This window comes from Camarhynchus parvulus, chromosome 4A (genome assembly GCF_901933205.1).
Source record: "Camarhynchus parvulus chromosome 4A, STF_HiC, whole genome shotgun sequence".
Lineage (NCBI taxonomy): Eukaryota > Metazoa > Chordata > Aves > Passeriformes > Thraupidae > Camarhynchus > Camarhynchus parvulus.
Genome location: NC_044600.1, coordinates 15227228 through 15246238, shown reverse-complemented (window position 1 = coordinate 15246238; position 19011 = coordinate 15227228). Strand labels below are relative to the sequence as shown.

Sequence of the window (19011 nt, the reverse complement as noted above, 5' to 3'; positions counted from 1 at the left end):
CACAGCACAGCCCTGGGGCAGTGGTGAAGGGATGTGGGATGCTCCTGGGGGAGCAGGGCAGGATGGGGAGCATGAGGGGCTGTCCTGGGTTCATGGGAGTGAACAGACAGTGCTCGGGGCAGGTGATGCCCACAGGGGCAGTGGGTGGCACTGGCCAGTGGTGGCGGTGAGGGACCGGGGCGGGGGTGCTCGCAGGCAGGCCGTTGGATAGGCTTTTTGGCTGAGATACGTGGGCACGGGTGACAGAGGAGGGAGAATATCAAAAAATACAAAAGAGCGCAGCCCCACAGTGCAGGAGGCACTGCCCTGCCTGGTGCCCACCCACGGCAGGCGGGCGCCATGGGGGGCCGGCACCGTGCGCACACGCTGGCTTCTAACTGGCTTTTTATTTTATATCAAGAACACTTGGTTTTAAAATCTTTACAAAGGACAAAACGCGGCGACTCCGTTAGTGTGTAAAGAACTAAAGATCTGCTTAAAAAACGTCTCTGCAAAGAGAAATGACTGACACAAAAGAGATTCTCTGCAGCGCAAAGAGGGGCAGAGGTGCCAAGTCTCCAGCCCAGGGCCCCGCTCCCAGGGTCCCTGAGCCCCAGCACCAGCCCCAGTGCCCGCATCCAGCACAAGGCCAGGTCCCTGGACTCTGCCCATTCCCTCTGCCTATAGCACCATGGCCTGGGGCCACTTCTCAGCACAGTGAAGGAGCCTTTTCCAGGGCTGCCAAGATGCCTGGGGATGTCTGGGCACCGGCTGAGAGGGATGCCCGGTCCCGCTCCTCGTCAGTCCCAGGGTGCTCGGTGGGCTCAGCACTGGGGATGTGATTGCCCCACTGGGAGGCACAGCCACGGCACCGGGAACCCCGTGGCCACTGACAGCGGGGTACCCCTGCCCACCTGCACGGGTGGGTTGTGCAGGACTACACCGTGTCCCTCCTGCAGCCCACTGGCGTCCTGGGGCAACCCACGGGGCCCTGAGGCCAGGAGAGTCAAAGCACTTCTCAAAAGTTAGATAGGAACAAAAGAAAGCGCCGGGGCCGCTCTGGGACCCCCACAGGTCTCTGGGCTGGGAGCTGCACCGTCCGTGGGCGCTGCCCCTCCGTCGGGGGCTCCGCGTGCCCCGCCGGTCCCTCTGCCAGTGTCTGCTGCGTGTGTGTGCGTGCGTGCATGCGTGTGCGCCGGCGGCGGGCAGCTATACCCTGGTGGTGGAGTGTGAGTGCGGAAGCCCCGTGCTGTTGAAGCCGGCGGTGAAGGTGTTGTAGGGGTGCAGGGTCTGCAGCCCCACCAGCGAGTTGGGGATCATGGTGATGGTGTTGGGGGTCATAAGCGGGATGTCGTCCGGAGAGCGGCGCAAGGTGAGGGTGTAGTCGGGCAGAGCGGCCAGGCGCAGGGTGTCGTGGGATGGCACAGCTTCGCACTCGTGGTGCCCCTGGCTCACCTGCAAGGAGGGCATCTCCTCATCAGGCGCGTGGGCGATGTCGTTGGAGGCGCCGCGCTGCGGGCTGGGCTGCCGGTGCGTGTCCTGCCGGCGCTTGTCCTTGCGGTAGTAGAGGGCGGCGAAGGCCAGCACGTTGAGGAAGAGGAGGGAGGCGCCCACGGCGATGGTGACGCTCAGTTCAGTGGAGTAGTCGCGGGGGCTCTCGAGCAGCGTGCCCGCCTCTTGCTCCGGGCTCCACTTCTCCTTCCCGTTCTCGCTGTTGTAGGCGGGCGAGATGGCAGGGCGCTTGGTGGTCCAGATCTTGCTGTTGGGCCGGCGGGTGATGTGGGAGTTCTGTGTGGTGTCAGGTGGTGGCACTTTGGTGGTGGTGGAGGTGTAGTGGAACATATCGTGCAGGTTGTACAGGTGAGGAACCAGGTGCTTCCAGAAAGCCACCTTGGTGGCCCGGTAGTGGTCGCGTACCCGTGGCTTCAGCCCAATGTGCAGGTACAGCTGGTCACGGGGGTTGTACTTGGACCAGGCCACCTCCTCAAACCGGTTGGCCTTGGTGTGGATGAACTTGGTGTCCTGGGGGACAGGCTTGTTGGGGTCCCTGCGAAACACAGGCAGAACAGAACTAGCACTGGGAAAAGCCAAAGAAACAAAGAGGGAGAGCTGGATGCAGAGACAGAAACTGAGGAGACCTTTGCCCAGTGGTGGCACAGAGTGAGCTGGCAACAGGTCTTGAATGACTGGGCAGCACCCAAGTCTCACCCAAGATAACCAGGGCCAACAAGCCTCCCCACCCCTGCGGCTTGGCTGGGTCCTGTCCCAGGGGCTGGCCATGATCTAAGCTTCTTGCTTTGTGGTTGATGCCATGGCCCCAGTGAAGGTGCAGCACACAGGGACCTCTGGGCACAGGGAGCTCAGTGTCCCACACTGGGCATGATTAACCCCCCCACCACAGCACAGCCCCAGGGAGTACAGCTGCAGTGAGTGCAGACCCCCAAGGCACAGCACCCATCCCCACTCACCCTGTCTTGGCAAAGTTGGTCCAGTAGGTCATCACCACAGCGCTGAGCATGACGTCGTTCTTGGAGAAGTTGCAGGGAAAGAGGTCTGTGGGGCCAATCATGGGGATCCCAAACACGTAAGGCACCTCATCCCCGTGGGCTGCATCGGACCATGCAGGCTTCATCAGGCTCTGGCAGTGGTGGTAGAAGGCGTAGAAGTAGGTGGGGGAGCCGTAGCGGGCGTGCAGGTCGGCTGTCACCACCGAGGGCTCTACCCACTGGTGGTCAGTGAAGAGGGCCACCAGAGTCTTGCGCCGCGTCTCGGGGTTGTCCCGGTCGGCCCAGTCCGTGTACATGAACTTGATGGTCTCCCTCAGGGTGTCCTTGCCCTCAGGGTAGCCGTACAGGTTGTCGACAAAGTTGGAGACTGAGTAGTCAAAGTCACTGCCTGAGACGCCGTCCTCGGGGTCCACCACACCCTCCACAAACTTCAGCCCTTCACCCTGGTTGACCCCCAGCATGATATCATAATTGAGGAACTCGCCCTGCTCCATCAGGATCTCTGGGTCATCCGGGATCACGTCCCCATCAATGACTGGCCCGAAGGCCACGTGGTAGCGGGCTGGCTGGATGTCCTGCTCTACCAGCTCCTTGGCACTCTTCTGCCTCAGGCAGTCCACCATGTCCACGGTGTCCAGCACGTTGCAGCCCACCTTGTCAGCCAGCATGCTGGTGTACTTCACAGGCTGGTAGTTCACTGCCCAGCTGGAGAGCGCGGAGCCGCTCTGGATGATGGCTCTCTGGAAGAGACCTGCAACACAGGCACAGAGTGGAGGGAGCTCTCAGCAGGGTTCCTGCATCCCAGTGCTGCACTGCAGGATGCAGCATGGAGAAGGCATTGATGCTCTTGTACTCCTGCAAGGAGCCAGCACCGCAGCCCACACCCAGCCTTGTCCCTGAGCTGTGCTGCCTGCTGAGCTGGGCTCACACAGGGGGCTCAGCTCAGGGCTGCCGTGGGGATGGCGGGATGACAGCTGGGAATGCAAGTGGGTGCTCCTGGAAGCAACCAAGGGCTGCTGTGCTCCCTGAGGATCCCATTGCAGGGGGTGACCCAGCATCCCTGTCCTGGTGTGGGGAGAAGAGGGGCCACGGTTGCATCACAGCCTGGCCTTGCCAAGCAGCCTGTGCTACCCCAGCCACCCCAAGGATGTGCTACCTGGGCTCAGCACCATCCTCCAGCCCAGGCTGGCACCTGCTTCACTGAGGAGCTGTGGGCTGGCAGCAGTGGGAGGGTTAATGCCTGCTTGGGGACACTTAACCCTGCCGTGTCCCACCCCACCGCTTTGTCAGAGTCCCCCTCCACCCCCTCCCTGCTGCTTCCTGCCCAGCTGGGGCTGCTCAGTGCCAATCCGGCCCTGCAGGAGCACGCTGCCAGATGCACAAAGAGGGCCTTTCTGCCACCAGGAACACAGAGGGAGTGGACTTTCGCCCTGGAAAACGAGGCCACAAAGGCCCTGGCCCAGGCAGAGAAATGCGTGGCTTCGCTCCAGTCCCATGTCAATGGTGCTTGTGCTCAGAATACAAAGGGTGGTGAGGAAGCAGAGCCTCTGGGCCGTGAAAGGCAGCCAGTCCAGGGTGCACCCAGGGGTCCCTGCTCTCTGACCAGCCCTCTTTGCACCCCAAATGCTGCCTGCACCCCTGCCAGACCCCAGCACTTGCTTTCCATGAGGGACTGTTCCAGGTGACCCCTGAACGGTGCTGGCACAGCAGTGTGGTGCCCATGGGGCTGCCCCTGGCACCCTGAAATGCAGAGAACCCCTGTGCAACCAGGGCTGTGCCACTCTGCAGGGAAGCAGAGCAGCACCTTCCTGCAACAGAAGCGTTCAGAGGCTCCTGGCTCCACGCCACCATGTCCATAGCTCTTGTCTGCACGCACAGTCCTCGCTCTGCCAAGTACCTGACGTACAGTCCCATGCACTGGGACAAAGACAAGTCACAAGCTCTGTTTGTCACCTCCTGGTGCCCTAGAAAGCCATACCCAGCCTACAGGCTGGAGACTGGCCATGGCTTTGCTTGCTCTGCGCCATCATCCACGTGCCAAGGAGCCAGGATGGGGTTTCCTGGCTCCCTGGAGATGCTGTCCCAGCAGCAGCTACTGCGCCCTGCCAGCAGCATCACTTCCCAGACAGGCCCACCAGGCTGGGCTCTGGCCCTGCCTACCACTGCCAGGGCAGCTGATGTCACTGTCAGCTGGGCATGTCCCTGATGGAGCCCCTCTGCTATGTCTCTGCATGGCCACAGCCTGACCCAGGACTCTGGGAGAGTCCTGACCCATCACATCCTCCTGCTCCATGCCAGTGCCTGACTGAAGCCTGACAAGCACCTCAGGGAGGCACCAGCACCCTGCACTCCACTCTGCAGCCTGCTGAGGCCCAGCAAGAAGGTGAAGTTCTGCCTTTCCTTCCTGTTCCATTCCATGGTGAGGGTCCCAACACACCCACACACCCAGCCTCCTGCAGGATTGGCTGCCACGGCATGGTGGAGTCAATGGTGGGGCCAGGGCTCTGCCAGAGGGTGGCTGGAGCTGCTGCCAGCGCCTCATTTCCTCTTTGCTTTGCCCAGTAGCTGAGAGTGGAAACACTTCTGGGGGTGTCTGGGCCAAGCCCTGCTCAAAGCAGGGTGCTGGGTGCCTTGTCCAACTGAGATCTGGAGGGCTGGCAGCAAAGGGCAGAAGCCCCCACAGAGAAGGAGATGGGGCAAAGGATGCACTTAAAGTTTGCCTGGCAGAGACTGCTCCTGCCCTGGTATGTCTGGCTGGGGAGAAAAACAGCACTTTGGTCACTGATGAGGAATCAGAGTGACCCTACAAGGCCTGAAGCTGGCAGGGAGCTGTGGATTTCCCCAGCAGCCAGACCCAACACGTGCTGTACCAAGCCTCCAGTGTCTGCCTCTTGCAGCACCTGGCAGAGCAGGCACAAATCAGCAGCTTCATTAATAGCTTGTGATCACTAGAAGTTTTATTTTGATGCAGTAAAAACAAACCCACCTGTTCTGCAGGCTGCAACTTAGCACTGCTCCCACGCAGTGCTCCAGAACCAGCTACCCATCCCTGGGGATGTGGGTGCTCTGGCACAGGGAATTTTTTGAGCTCATTTTACGGCCATTTGGCTTTATGAGACACTGGCTGCAGCACTGAGCACTCCCCTCCTGCCCCACAGCATTGACAGCCAGCAGCAGCTCCCCTGCCCCAGCAGTGAGGGCACCCAGCACCTCTGGGTGCAGGGGGCACGCCAGGGGCACTGGGGCTGCAAGGGGCAGCACAGGATTCACCATGCACATGCAGGGCATTAAGTGCAGCATCACCTGAGAAATGCACATACTGGCAGGACTATTTCTCATGGCTGGAAAGTCACAAGGAGCAGCCCCTCCAATCTGCCCTCAGTCTCTCTCCTTGCTGCTCCAGCCTCGACCCCTGCAAGAGGCTGGGGCCACGTGGGCAGCCAAGCACACACTCCTGCACTCCTGTGATGGAAAGGAGTACCCTTAGAAGCATTGAGAATGCATTACACATAGTGCTCCCTCTCCAGCCTTTCACACTCAATATGGGCAGAGAAAACACTTTTTCTTTCTGCAGGAGCTTTCAGCCTGTAAAAGACTCCCCATCATCAGCCATCAGCCCTGCTGAGGTTCTGGAGGTCTCCATTCCTGTGTGATTCCCAGGCTGTTGAGCAGGGCAGCAGCACTCCAGCTTCGAGTGCAATTTGCTGTGTGTCTCTGAAGGGCAGACTCACACCCGTGTCCACTGCTCACACGTGTCCTTTTCTCCTCAGCACCACACCTGGGGACACAGCACTGGAAGATGGCTGCACCCTCATATAAAGCCCATGAGCAGGTCCCTGGCAGGCTGCTCCCCTGTGGGCCATATCCAGCTCAGGCTTTGCTCCTAGAATTTCCTTTAGGAAATTTATCAAAAACACCTCCAGTCTCACAGTTAATTTTTCTCCCCCTCAGTGCTTGATGTAAATGTCTTTGCAGGTGGTTTACATGATTTGCTCTTATTCCAACACAGTCTTTTAGCATAAATAATTCCCTTCTTTATTTAGAGTAAACACTCTGCTATATTTACAGATATTAATCATATTACTTCCACCTGTGTTTTGCTAGGTGCAGCACTTCCAGTTCTGCCAGTCTCCCAGCACAGGGCCCTCCAGCCCTCCCCAGGCTCAGGAGGGATGTCTGGGGTGCTCTGCCTTCCCCTCTATTCCAGTATAGATACCTTTCCTTCCCCTCTATTCCAGTATAAATACCTTTGCTAGCACTGAGATCCCTGTTCCCAGTGCCCTGCATGATGCCCTGCACCCCCTCCACACCTGCACTAGGAACACCTGAGCACCAGGGCAGGACCCTTCCTGGCCCTGGAAGAAACCAAGGGCTGCTGTGCTCTCTGAGGATCCCGTTGCAGGGGATGACCCAGCATCCCTGTCCTGGTGTGGGGTCCCCACCTCTCCCCATGCCAAGGGGCTGGCCCTGGGCTGCAGCCTTGTGCATGGGAGCACCCACTCCATCCCTGGCTAAACGTGCTCTGCCACTGGCCTCCTTCTGCCCTTGATGAGAAAGTTTTGCCTCCCAGTCCTGGTCCAGGCTCTCACCAGTGAGTGGTTAGAAAGCAGCCCTGACTTTGCTGGGCTGGGCAGCAGCACCCGGGTGGGCTCCCCTCCATGGGTTAGCATGAGCAGGGCGAAGGCTGAGTAGAAGCTTAGGTGGAGGTAGGACATAAAGAAAGTTATAGGGTGGGAGCTATAATTTGTTGAGCTGAAATCAACCGTCTTAGTTGGACTAACTTTTTGTTATTCTGCTCATTCTAATCCACCTTGAATTCATTTGTACACCAGTCCTAAGGTAAGGAGGAAGATAAGTGAGGAGGTTCAGGTTAGGGTGGTGGTAGGAGATTGTGGTTGGGTGGCTCATGGTAGCAGGAGGAGTAGGGTGATTTCTAAGTCGAACAGGAGGAAGAGAGTGGCTACTAGGAAGAAGCGGATTGAGAAGGGGAGTTGAGCAGATCCCAGGGGATCGAATCCGCATTCGTATGGGGATAGTTTTTCTGAGTCGGGGGTTATTTGGGCAAGTCAAAAGTTTAGTGCAGTTAGGAGGATGCTTAGGGTCCGTGATAGGGGCCAGTATGAATAGGATTATGTTTATTACTCTTCTCTGGGTTTAAACCAGATTCTGCAGCTGCAGCAGCCTCAGACAGGGCTGACACCTACCTTCGGAGTGGTGGGACAGGGTGAGCAGGCTGGCACCTACCTTCGGAGTGGTGGGACAGGGTGAGCAGGCTGACACAGGAGGCGCCGATGCCCGAGCCGAACACGGTGATGCGCAGGGGATCCCCCCCGAAGAAGGCGATGTTCTCGCTGACCCAGCGCAGCGCCTGGATCTGGTCCAGCAGCCCGTAATTGCCCTTGGCAGCCTGGTCCCCCGTGCTCAGGAACCCTGAGGGCCAAGGGGAGCCCAGTTAGGGATGAGGAAACAGGGAAAGTCCTGGTTTCCCACGCTCCTTCCCTATACCCAGGGCAGCGGACCCTGCGTTCTGTGGGACCCTATCCCACCACGAGAGTTTTGTGAGTTCTAAGGTGGAGCAGGGACACCACTGAGCTCCCCCACCGTCTGCAGAGCACAGAGGGGTGAAAGGCTGAGAGAGCAGCTGCAAACCTCGGGAAGCCTCTCTGGCCAACAAGCAGGGACAGTGTAAAGAGCACAAAGCTGTGTCCTACCCATCCCACCACCCGAGCTAGAACAGCTCAAGACATGTCACACAAGGCCCAAGAAAAGCTCAGAAAGCATCAGTGGCTGCAGGCAGGGTGAGTGTGAGCACAGCCAATGCTTTCCATGGACCAGTGTGGTCTGGGGGAGGCTCTAAGCGTCAGGAGGTGGGCTGGGCAGAGAGGAACCGACTGCAGCTTAAAACACAAAGGCTCTCAGTGGGGAATAAGGCGAGAAATGCTTTCAATAGCACTGGAAACACCCAAGATAAGTTATCACTCTTTCGTTTGCTTTGACTTTAAGCAGGAAGCCAAAACCTGAGGGGCCCGAGGTAAAATCCAGGCAGGTAACCCCAGCACACAGGGAGTGGCCCCCGGGCTGTGCTGGCACTTTGGAGGGGGTCTGGCTGGGTGTGGTGCACCACCTCAATGGAAATGATGAAGGCACCACTTAAGTCTAATGTCATATTGTGGCTCATGTGTCTTATCTTTGCGCCTATCCATTTTAGGACTTTTAACATTAAAAGGTTTTGAATAGGTTAACTACCATCTTCCACATGAAACTATGGGCTCTGGAAGCCATGAGAGGAATGTGCTGCCCCAGGTACCAGGCAGGAGCCCAAGGAGAGCACCAGGCTAGGCTGGATGGCCAGGAGAGAGCCAGCAGCCTGGCTGGGAAAGGAGCTGTCCCCGAACCTCGACACCCCTTGTTCTGTCGCTGCCAAGGGAAGCAGCAGTGGTGTTCCACACAAGGCTCCTGTGTCTCAGCCCCTGGGGGTTTCTGCTGCTTCAGGCAGGGGACTGCACTGCCTTTTGTCCCTATGTCCTCATTTTGCCTCTCTAAGTCACCAGTGCTTTTGGACACAGGACTGCCACCCTCCTCCGCATGGCACCTGACCCCTTCTGTGGTGCCCAGTGCAGACAGCCACGCCGTGGTGTGTTGCTGAGGGGGTCCCAGCAGCACAAGTGGCTTGGAGGCTGCCTGTGCCCAGGGAGGGAGAGCTGCCAGGTCCCCTGGACAGCCATGCAGCACCCGCTGGCACCTCACCCGTCTGAGCCCTCTCAGGAGGAGATGCTGGGTAAACACATTTATTATTCATTTAACCACAAACCAATATTTGCTTTCAGTTGAGCCAGTTCGTGTACACGAGCCGGGGGGGCCGGTGCCAGGGCCCAGGCCGGGCTGTGCCCGTGTGCTGGGGGCTGTGCCACGTGGCACCGCTGGGCTGCCAGGGCCAGGGCAGTGCCCGCAGCGCATCCCGCCGCCCCCCGCCCCCGCCCGAGCCCGGGCAGGCCCCGGGGCTGTCCCTCAGCCCGCTCATACCGAGCACTCCAACGCGGTAGTTGAGGGTGATGACAATCACGTTCCCGTAGCTGGCCAGGATGCTGCCGTCTATCATGTTCCCCGTGCCCTCCATGTAGGAGCCCCCGTGGATATAGACCATCACCGGCTTGGCCCCGCTGTCCCGGATGTCTGCAAGGAGAGCTGGTCACACACAGCCCCGCAGCCACGGCCGCAGCACCCTGCCCGACAGGCAGACCAAGGACAAGGGCAATGCCAGCTGCCAGGACCACGGAGGGGCTTGGGAGCCAAAGCCAGAGCTCTCCTGGGGGCCACAGCATGGAGCCCCAAAGCCAAACACCACTGAACCAACCCTGCCAGCCCCTCTGCGAGGGGTGGCTGCTGCTGCTCTGTCCCCACACTGCTGTCCCCTCAGGGGTTTGAGCAGGTGAGGGAGGGACGCTGGCTGGACCCTGCTCTCTCCCCCGGAGCTGGGCTCTGGCGTGGTGTGGGAGCCAGATCAGCTCTGCTGTGGGTGGGAGCTGCAGAGTCCAGCCCCAGGATGCAGCCCCATGTCCTGTCTTTGGCTGGACCCAAGCACTCCGTGGGTCCTGGAAGCTGGCATTGCGGAGGGGGGCAGGGATGGGGGTGTGCAGGACCTAGAAGGGGGGGGCCACTGATGTGTGCTCCAGTGTCTTACTCTCCCACTCCCCCTTCCCATCCCCCTGGGAAGGCAGGGACCTGCCTGTCTGGATGTAGTCCCACGGCAGCCCAGTGCCCAGACACAGACATGGCGATGGGACAGACAGTGGATGCGGGTGTGTGTGTCAGGGAGGTGAGCACGAGGACAGGGCATGAGGCATGGAGTGAGGATGGGCAATGGGACCCCGAGGGCCGGGGAGGAAGGACGGTGGGAGCCTGGGGGACAGGGAGCAGCCACGCTCCCTCTCTTGACTTCTCCTGCCCAGGGGACATCCTGTCCCTCCTGCCCCACTGGGTGGTGATCCCTGAGGGAGCCATGGCCACCCACAGGAGAATAACATCCTGGAGCATCCTGCCCATGTCACACGGACGAGGCAGTTGCACCTGCCCTGGAGACGTGGCCAGGTCCCACATGCCTGCACTGCCCAGCCCTGTCCTGGGCTGGCCATCCAGACCCATGGACTTTGTCCTGCCTTGTGCTCACTCACACCCAGCACCGTGCTCAGGTGGGCTGGCAGTGCCTGCTTGGCCTCAGCTGCCCCAGGCAGCTGCTGCTCCCTGCCTGCCTCCCTCAGCAGTGCAGCACAGCCCTGTCCCACCAGGACTGGGGCCCTTGGGGCACAGCCACACCAACGCCAGTGCCCAGCTGGGCTGCTCCTGCTCCCTCACACCCACCTAGCCCCTGCACATGTCCACTCCTCCCTGTGGCCTGCCCATTGCAGGGGCTGCAGGCCAGGCTGACGGGTACCTGTGGCCATTGTCACCTCCAGCTGTGGCCCGTGGCATGGCTGAAGGTGGCCTCCCATACAGAAAATCTCTTCCCTCCAGGAGAATGAGGCTGTGCCAAACCTGAAACCTGTGCTGGCTCTTCTCCTATTGCCAGAATGTAGCCAGACAAATGCACAGACCAGGGGAGCAAAAAGTGCTTGCAGCTCCTCCAGGGCAGATATTGTTTGTGTGGCACAGCTACATCAGGACAATTTTTTCCAGGACCACCTGCTTGAAATGTGAGGGGCAGGAACATCAGTGCCTGTGCCCGTGTCTTCTCCTCCATCCTGCACCCACTCCCTGACATACAAAGGGCCCTCCTCACAGCAGAATGGCAGCAATGTGCAGAGATGTACCAGGAAATAAACAGCTCAGAACTGCTGCAGCACATTTTGGTGTGTGTGGATTGAGCACAGTGGAGTCACTTAGGCTGGACGCCAGTTTACGCCCTGGTACAAGAGATCATGGGGCACAGGTTAGCTGGAGTAAACAACAGGGGTTTAGTACTGCCAAGGAAAAAGGTTTTCATCTATTTTCCAGATCCTAAATGCCATCTGCCAGGCCTTGTTCGAACTGCTCTGGGCCTTCTGCACACCATGAGGCTTTACTGTCCTCAGCACTTTAGGGCTGTAGCCTGGCCAACCCTTCCTCCTACCTCCTCATCACATCTCTGCAGCCAAACACGCTGACTCCATAACCTGCAGACAAACCACCCTGTTTTACTAAAAATAGCCTATTCTGCAGCTTGCTTAGTCCTGGCATACGTCTAGAATCACATCTGCTTGAAAGGCCACTTGCTCTGTCTTGGCTGGTGCTTGCAAGCAAAACCTCACTTCCACGGGGTGAGGAGGGAGAGAAGTTGACAGAAACCAAGTGGACCCTGGGTCTCCTGTGCATGGCCAGATGCCCTTTGGGTGCCAAGTGTTCAGGCTGCTGGCACAGCCACGGCAGGGCCAGGCAAGGGTGGATGGGGAGGCTGCTGGCTCCCAGATGCATGTCACTGATTCTGGAGGGATGAGGCTGGAGGTGGGATGTGACCTGTGGGCTCAGGGTGAAATGGGCCCAGGTGCCCGAGGGCTTCTCTCCTCCCAAGCTGCCATGCTTCCTCCCTGCCCTCGCTCCAACTGAGCAGGAGCAAACTCCTCCTAAAGCGGAAGAACCCCATGAGCTTTCCCCCCATCAGGAGGAGGGGAAGGTGCTGGGTGCCCTGCACAGCCGGCCAGCCTGCCCCCCAACCCGCGCCGCTGCCTGGCACGGCAGACAGACACACACAGGGCTCCCTGGGGGTGGCAGCGGATGGCGGCACACGGAGCTGCTGTGCTTTGCTTTGCGTGTCATGCAGTGGCAGCCTCGAGCACAGAAATACCTTCGTCTTCATCACCGTCATTATCCGCTAAGTCCTCGCCCTGTTTCTTAGCGCTGGCTCCTAGGGACCAAACACGAGGAGACAGAACAAAAAGGAAAACAAAAGGGAAATAAAAACAACAACAAAAAAAAAAAAAAAAAAAAAAGAAAGAAAGAAAGAAAGAAAGAAAAAAAAGAACACAAAAAAAAAAAAAGAGAATTCAAAAATAGCATGATAGCAGAGACAGTGGGGCCACGCCTGTGCCCCACAGCACTGCTGGCTACTCACACTGCACCTCTCCCAGAGCCAGGGCAGTGTTGGGCATGGGCAGCGCTGCCCCAGGAGTGTGCCAGGATGCTGCTTCACCCGGGCCCCTTCCCAGATCCTCCCTGGGGAGGGCTGGGGTGGAGGGAAGACGCGAGTGGGGCTGTGACAGCATCAGCGCTGGTGGTGGATGAGTCTCTCAAAGCACTTGTCAGTCCTCCTGCACCCCAGCCTGGCCCCCACCTGGTCATGCACCCTCAGCTCCAGGCAAGGCTAGCACCCAGCCCTGCTCCCAGCTCTGCTGCCCCTGGGCACAACTGTCCTCTGCAGGGCTCACACCAAGGGCTGCCTTGCATGGCCACCAGGCAGGTTCCTGCCCATCACCCCCACACGGTGTGTGGCTCCTTGTTGTGCCTGGCCACAAACCACTGGTACCACTGCTTGAGACCACCACGGCACGCAGGGATCCCTCATGACATCCGCTCCCCTGAGCTGCCTGGCTGCATCCTGCACCAACTCCCTCCTTACAAGACATGTTCCATGTTTCACTGAGGATTTCAAAGGCACCAAGGCAGAATGCTAAACATATGAGTTTCTGTAACATCCTGAATGCCTTACAGGTGTTCTGTGTCCCTTCACCACCCTGCAGTGCTGGGGCAAGGGCCAGCCCAGCAGCCCCATGTGGAGTGGTGCTGTGGATGGCTTGCAGTGAGCCTGGCACTCCCCAAACTGCAGAGAGGTGGCCTGTGGGCTGGCAGGGAGCAGGGGTGCTGAAAAACCTGTGCCAAAACCGCACTCCTGCAAAGAACTGCATGCCAGTGTAGACACAAAGGCAAGTGGTGCCATCCCTGTGCTCTGGAGCTCTGAATCTCAGGAAGAGGCTGGGTGTTCTCGTCCTCTTAGAGATGCAGACCAATGCCTGCAAGTCCTCTGCTCCCTAATGCCTGCTACAAAAAGTTCCCCAGGTGATGGTGACATCTGGGGAGGGTTTCCCCCAGGCAGGACTCATGCACAGAGAGCCTGCACTGCTCAGGGACCTTCCCCTGAGACAAGGGGCTCTGACACCCTGCCAGGCACCCAGCTGACCCCAGGGTCCTGCTGCCACCACCAACAGCTCCCATTGCCACAGCAAGGGCTTTCACAGCCCCCAGCAAAGCTCCCACCAGCAAGGGACAAGCCTGTGGCTGCATGGAACTACAGGACTAAATGCACAAAACTGGTCAGAAAGACAAAACTGGGGAGCTGTGCTCACTGCCAGTCTGGGAGTGGCATTCTGCAGGTGACACGGGAGGTGCATAACAGAGACAGCAGCATGGACCGGGACAGGATTTGAATTTACAAGGAATCTGTGATGGGGGAGAAGAGATCTGAAATGGCTGTGAGGCAGCTCCATCAGGGTGAGAGGCCTGTAGATTGCCTTTAGCAGCCATGACCTGCAGGAGAAAGTCTGGAGGAGCAGAAACCAGAAACCTCGAAAAATCCAGCAGGCATGAAAAGTTCACAGAAGGCTGGGTCACATGAATGCTGGGAGCAGAGGCACGGTGGGAGCTGCAGCAGCATCCCAACACATGAAAGACTCCTGTGAGGTGGTGAGGTGGAACAGCAAGTCCCTCTCAGGCAGCCCTGGGGCTACAGGAGGCAGGATGAGAAGGAAACCTTTCTGGCAGAAAGGGCAGAGAAGCACTGGAAGAGGCGGCCTGGGGAGGTGTTTAAGACCAGGTGGGACACACTGCCAGAAAGAGGTGAGGGAGAGCTGCTCCTGCCAAGGGCAGGGATGGATCAGCTGTCTCATCTGCTGTTCTGATTTTCCCCACCATGCTCCAGCCCCACCCCTTCACCTCCTGCTTCACCACCCAGCCATCCTCTGAGCATCTCACATCCTTCTCCTCTTTCCACCCATCCCTGTCATCTCTTGCCCCAGCACCTCAGTCCCAGCATCTCCCCCTTCCTGCTGCCTCCTTCCCACACCCTGCCCAGCCCAGCCCCAGCCACACACTTGGCTGGGCATGTGCAGCCACTCAGCCTCTTTGCAGGAGCTGCAAGCTTGACCTACTGTGTCTTCATTAGGAAGAGCTGCAAGCCCAGAAAGCACTTAAATGACGAAGTGCTCATGCAGTGTTTGCTAACCAGTGCTATGCACCAACCTCTTGGTACTTCTAAGGGATAGGGATTTTTCTCTAATGAAGACAACAGCCAGTGATGTGATCCACACTGTGCTTCAGAGTTGAGAAGCAGACCACAGGCAGCTGGAGATCATTTTTCACTGCCAAAGGCCCTGGTGCTGTTAAAGCCCTGGGACTGGCCAGGCTGCAGCCCTCCAGCCTGGTCTCCTTCAGGGGACAAAAGTCAGTGCAGATGAGAATGGAGGAATCAGCTATGAGGACTTGTCAGGCTGTAAAAGAGGGCAGTGGACAACATCTCTGTGACCTGAGCAGCTGTCCTAGCTGAGCAGGGAGGGATCCAGCTGGAGACAGAGCTTTGGGATGGCTGGGACAAGCCTCCAGCAACCTGAGCTTCAGGCACCATGGAAGAGATGGCAGAAAGCAGCACTTGGAAGCTCAGCAAAGCAGGAGTGCAGTGATGCAGGCCAGGGGAAGGGGAACAGCAGTGGCACATGTGTGTGTGGCAGATGCAAAGCACAAGCCTCACCCATCAGCAGGAAGGTGCCAGGGCGGTTATGGCCAACACCACTGTTGTGACCAAGTGGGCTTTTTGCCCCTTGCTGCAGTGCTCACCTCCAGCACAACCCACCAATGCCCCTCAGCTCGTGAGAGCAATCACAGCTTCACTTCCCTCACCCAGTAACACTTTCCACTGGCTCCTGCCATGTCCAGGGACACCCAGCCCAGGAGATCTTCCTCTGCTCTACAAAATGCCACCACACAGAGCCCTGCAGCGCCCACTCTCATGAGGATGGGTTTAAGCCTGTGGATTCACAGCTGGAAAGGGCTCATGGCTCTTATTCTCCTTACCCATCAAAAACACCCTCCACTAACCCAGGAAGTGAATGTCTGTTGTCTGCCACTTCACTTTAAGCTGACTGCAAAGTGACATTGTTCAGGCCGATAGGAAGGATGCAGACGCTCTTATCTGAGCCACTAGGAAGATTTAAGTTCAACTTCAGTAAAAAAAAAAATCACTTTGCCTGAAACAGGGGCATCCATGCTGGATTTATTCTATCTTAAGTAAACCATACCAACAGCACTGACACCAGTGCAAACAGAGATAAAGCAGGGCAAGGAGCCTCAGTTCTCAGAGCCTTCATTCTCACCATGGTATGGATAAGAGAAGAGCAGGAGCCTGAGATGACACCTTTCCAGTTCCAAATGTCTGTTCAGGGCACCCACAGGCAGCTCCAGCACCCTCTCCTCAGTGGGACCTCCCTGGGGCACCCACTCCTGCAAAGCAGCCACGATGCTGCAGGGAGCAGAGCCTCTGATGGCTACATGCACCCAAGGGGACACCTGCTGCCAGCCACAGCATCTCAGCTGCCTCTCTGGGAGTGACAAGGGACAGGGCCAAGAACGGTGCAGCTGTTGAACCTGCTGCTGCACAGCCCCACAGGCAGGGACAGCTCACCTGTGTCATCAGCCCTTGCACCAGGACTGCAGCACACCTCGGAGCTGCCCTGCCCCTCCCTGCCCTGAATGATGCAGAGGAGTTATCTCCATCCCGAGTGGACTCAGTAAAAGCACTGCATCTCCTCACGCTCTGCTGCCCCCGCAGCACAAACACCGACCCTCACCTTCGCAAATCGCTCCCCGCGGTGCAAGCAGAGCCCCAGGGCGGTGGTCTGCCCACAGCCAGCCCTGCAGAGCAGCAGGCTCCGAGGGGGCTGGGAAGAAGCTTCCAGCAAGGAAGCACTGCAGAATTCGTGCAGCTGTAGGGAAGCCTCAGCTGGTACTTAGACAAGTCAGCTTCTTGGAGAGCAGCAGAGAAGCTGCCAAAGAACTTCCTGAGCCCAAGAGCTGCTGGGAGCTCCAGCCACCCTCACACAGCAGAGGAAGATGCTGGACCTGCACATTTGTCTCTGCAATGTCACAGACTCTTCGCAGTCCCAGCCAGAGAGATTTGGGCATTTGCTAATGAGAACCAGGAAGAGCTGCTAAGTGCAGGGCAACCACATTTTTCCCCTCCAAAAATGACATCCACCTCCTCATGCCCTGCAGCAAGGATTGCCCAGGCTGGTGAGGAAGGGAAGGAAAAATCATCTTGGCATCTACCACAGCCAAAAAAAGGCTGGAAGTGTTGGCAGCACAAAGCATGGGGCAGAGCTGCATTTTGCACATAGGTACTGTGCTCTCAGGGTGTGTGTCTGTGTCTGTGTACATGGTCTTTGGGTGGGCAGCACTATTTTTGCAGCAAAATCTGAGCCTCAAATGAGCCTCAGTGCTGTCAGCTCCCCTGGCACCATGCATGGCTAGCTGCTCTCAAAGCACTGCTGCCCTGTACTGCTACCAGAGAAGGGACCAATGTGTATGGAGGAGACTGGCATTTAGAAAATTTCCATAGAGGAAATGACTGTGGACAACTGGGCAGGGAAACAGGGATGTTTTTCTGTCCCAGAGATAAACAAGCATGACTGATAAATTCTCAGTCCTTTGTCTGCTCTGAAATACACAGAGCTTAGGGGTGGCAGAAGTCATGAAAACTCCAGGAAGGTGGGAGCTGAGGCATTTTCACCCACCAAAATACTGTTCTGTGAGAGGAGAGCTTATCACTGCTCGTCTGTGGCCTTAGAAATAGTAGTAATGATTATTCCAGAATGACTCAATGTTCAAATGTTCAACCTGAGGAAATCAGCACTGCAGGTACATTACTCTCTCCCCAAGCATTACTAACCTAGGATACACAATGAGGAGTGTGGGAGCTTCTGTGTTTCATCACAAGTGACTCAATTAATTCAAGCCAACAGCTACCAGAGCCTGGCCAGAGCTGGAGGGAAGTGCCAGTGTCTGGGTGCTTTAATTCTTGGCACGCCCCACCTGGGTGTCCAAATGGCTGGCACTGGGCATCTGCTGGTCCATGAGTCAACAGAGGCCAGTGGGGGCAAAGGGAATGTCCCCCCCCAGCTCCCTGGGAGGTGACCAGAGGCAACAACCGCAGACGGGCTGCAGAGAAACCCTGCCCGTGAGCCGAGCCAGCGGGGAGGGAAACCCAGGAGATGAGCACACCCAAGGTGTTCTGTCACACCTTGTATCAGCCCCTTGTCTGGCAGTAACCTGGAGCTGCTCCCCTGGCTGCAGGGCTGGGGGCGGCGGGGGCTGCCAGCGCTGGCAGCCGGTGGGAGGGCCGGGAGAGGAAGCGCTTTGAAGTGGCTGGTGATCACTGGCACAGCCGGCTCCGGAGGCAGCGTGCACAGACTCCCTAATGCGCCAGCCCTTTCAGGGGCAGCCTTGGCACTCAGAGAGATGGCGTGTGAATAGCCAGGACAGCAACAGGAAAAGCAAAGCAAAGAAACCAAACAACAGAACTGGGGGAAACGGCTGGAAGGAAAGCGCTCCCCAAACCTCCAAGCCCAGCTGCACTGGCCCCGCCAAACCCAGGGGTGCAGGGAGAAGAGGCTGGGATGCAGGGATGCTGCTGCTGCTGCTGCAGGACACCCAGGACAGCAGCCAGTGCCGGGCAGGCGCCCTGTACTGAGCCTTTCAGGAGAGCTTGGCTGCCTGGCCGTCCACACGTTCATCTTGGGATGCACAGAGCAGTCAGCTCTCCCTGTCTGCACGGGGCTGTGTGGAGGGATGGGTGAAGCATTGTGTCTGACACGGGGCTGAGCCAGCTGCCATTTGTACGTCTCTACTGCCTTGTGCATGTCACTGGTTGGGAATACAGGATCATTTAGGGGCAATGGGGGAAGGCCAGTGGAGGCAAGGCAAAGCAGACTTGTCTGAACTGGAGGTGCTCGGCTCCCCATGGGGCTGCTGTGGGCTCAGGGACGCTGCTGTGCCATGGGCTGGAGACTAAATCCTTACTGGCAGGACTGGCACTGGCATGGGGGTGTGAGCAGTGGGGAGCAGCCTTGGCAGGCACAAGGCTCAGGGCAGAGTCTGCAGCATTTACACAGCCAGGAGAGGCTTTATGCTTTTAACCAAGGAGCTCTGGATGCAAAATGATCAGGGATGCAATGGGGGAAAAGCTCAGCCCGGGATGGACTGCAGTCCCCCATCACACAGGTCCTTCCCTGAGCAGGCCCATACACCCCTCAATGGGGTAACCCAACCAAGGGATGTATTTCAGTGCTGCCTGCCATCAGGGGCTACCCCTCATGGCCAGGGACGGGGAGGCTGTCAGTGCCAGTGGGATGAAGGTGGCAGTGCAGGCTCAGCCCAGGAGAAGCTGTTCTGAAAGGCCTGGAGCACCATGAGCATCCTCATGAGCTGACCCCAGAGCTGTGCTCCCAGCTGGCCAGAGCACCCGTGGGGCTGTTCCCAGCGGGAAGCAGGGGGTGGGTGGCAGGGGGGGCTG

The 19011-nt window shown here is 58.1% G+C and overlaps 1 protein-coding gene across 5 annotated transcripts in view; it reads right to left on the bottom strand.

Moving 5' to 3' along the window:
• Positions 1-371: 371 nt before the first annotated feature.
• Positions 372-19011, bottom strand: part of NLGN3 (neuroligin 3) — a 39223-nt gene continuing 20583 nt past the window's right edge. For 4 of the 5 annotated variants that reach the window (XM_030967632.1, XM_030967631.1, XM_030967634.1 and 1 more), the window contains 5 exons: positions 12304-12363; positions 9510-9659; positions 7731-7916; positions 2448-3237; positions 372-2026 (listed from right to left, as the gene is read on the bottom strand). In XM_030967632.1, the coding sequence (XP_030823492.1) occupies positions 1189-2026; positions 2448-3237; positions 7731-7916; positions 9510-9659; positions 12304-12363 (2024 nt within the window). In that variant the 3' untranslated portion in view covers positions 372-1188. The remainder of the gene's footprint in view (positions 2027-2447; positions 3238-7730; positions 7917-9509; positions 9660-12303; positions 12364-19011) is intronic. The other variant, XM_030967635.1, reaches the window with a different exon arrangement.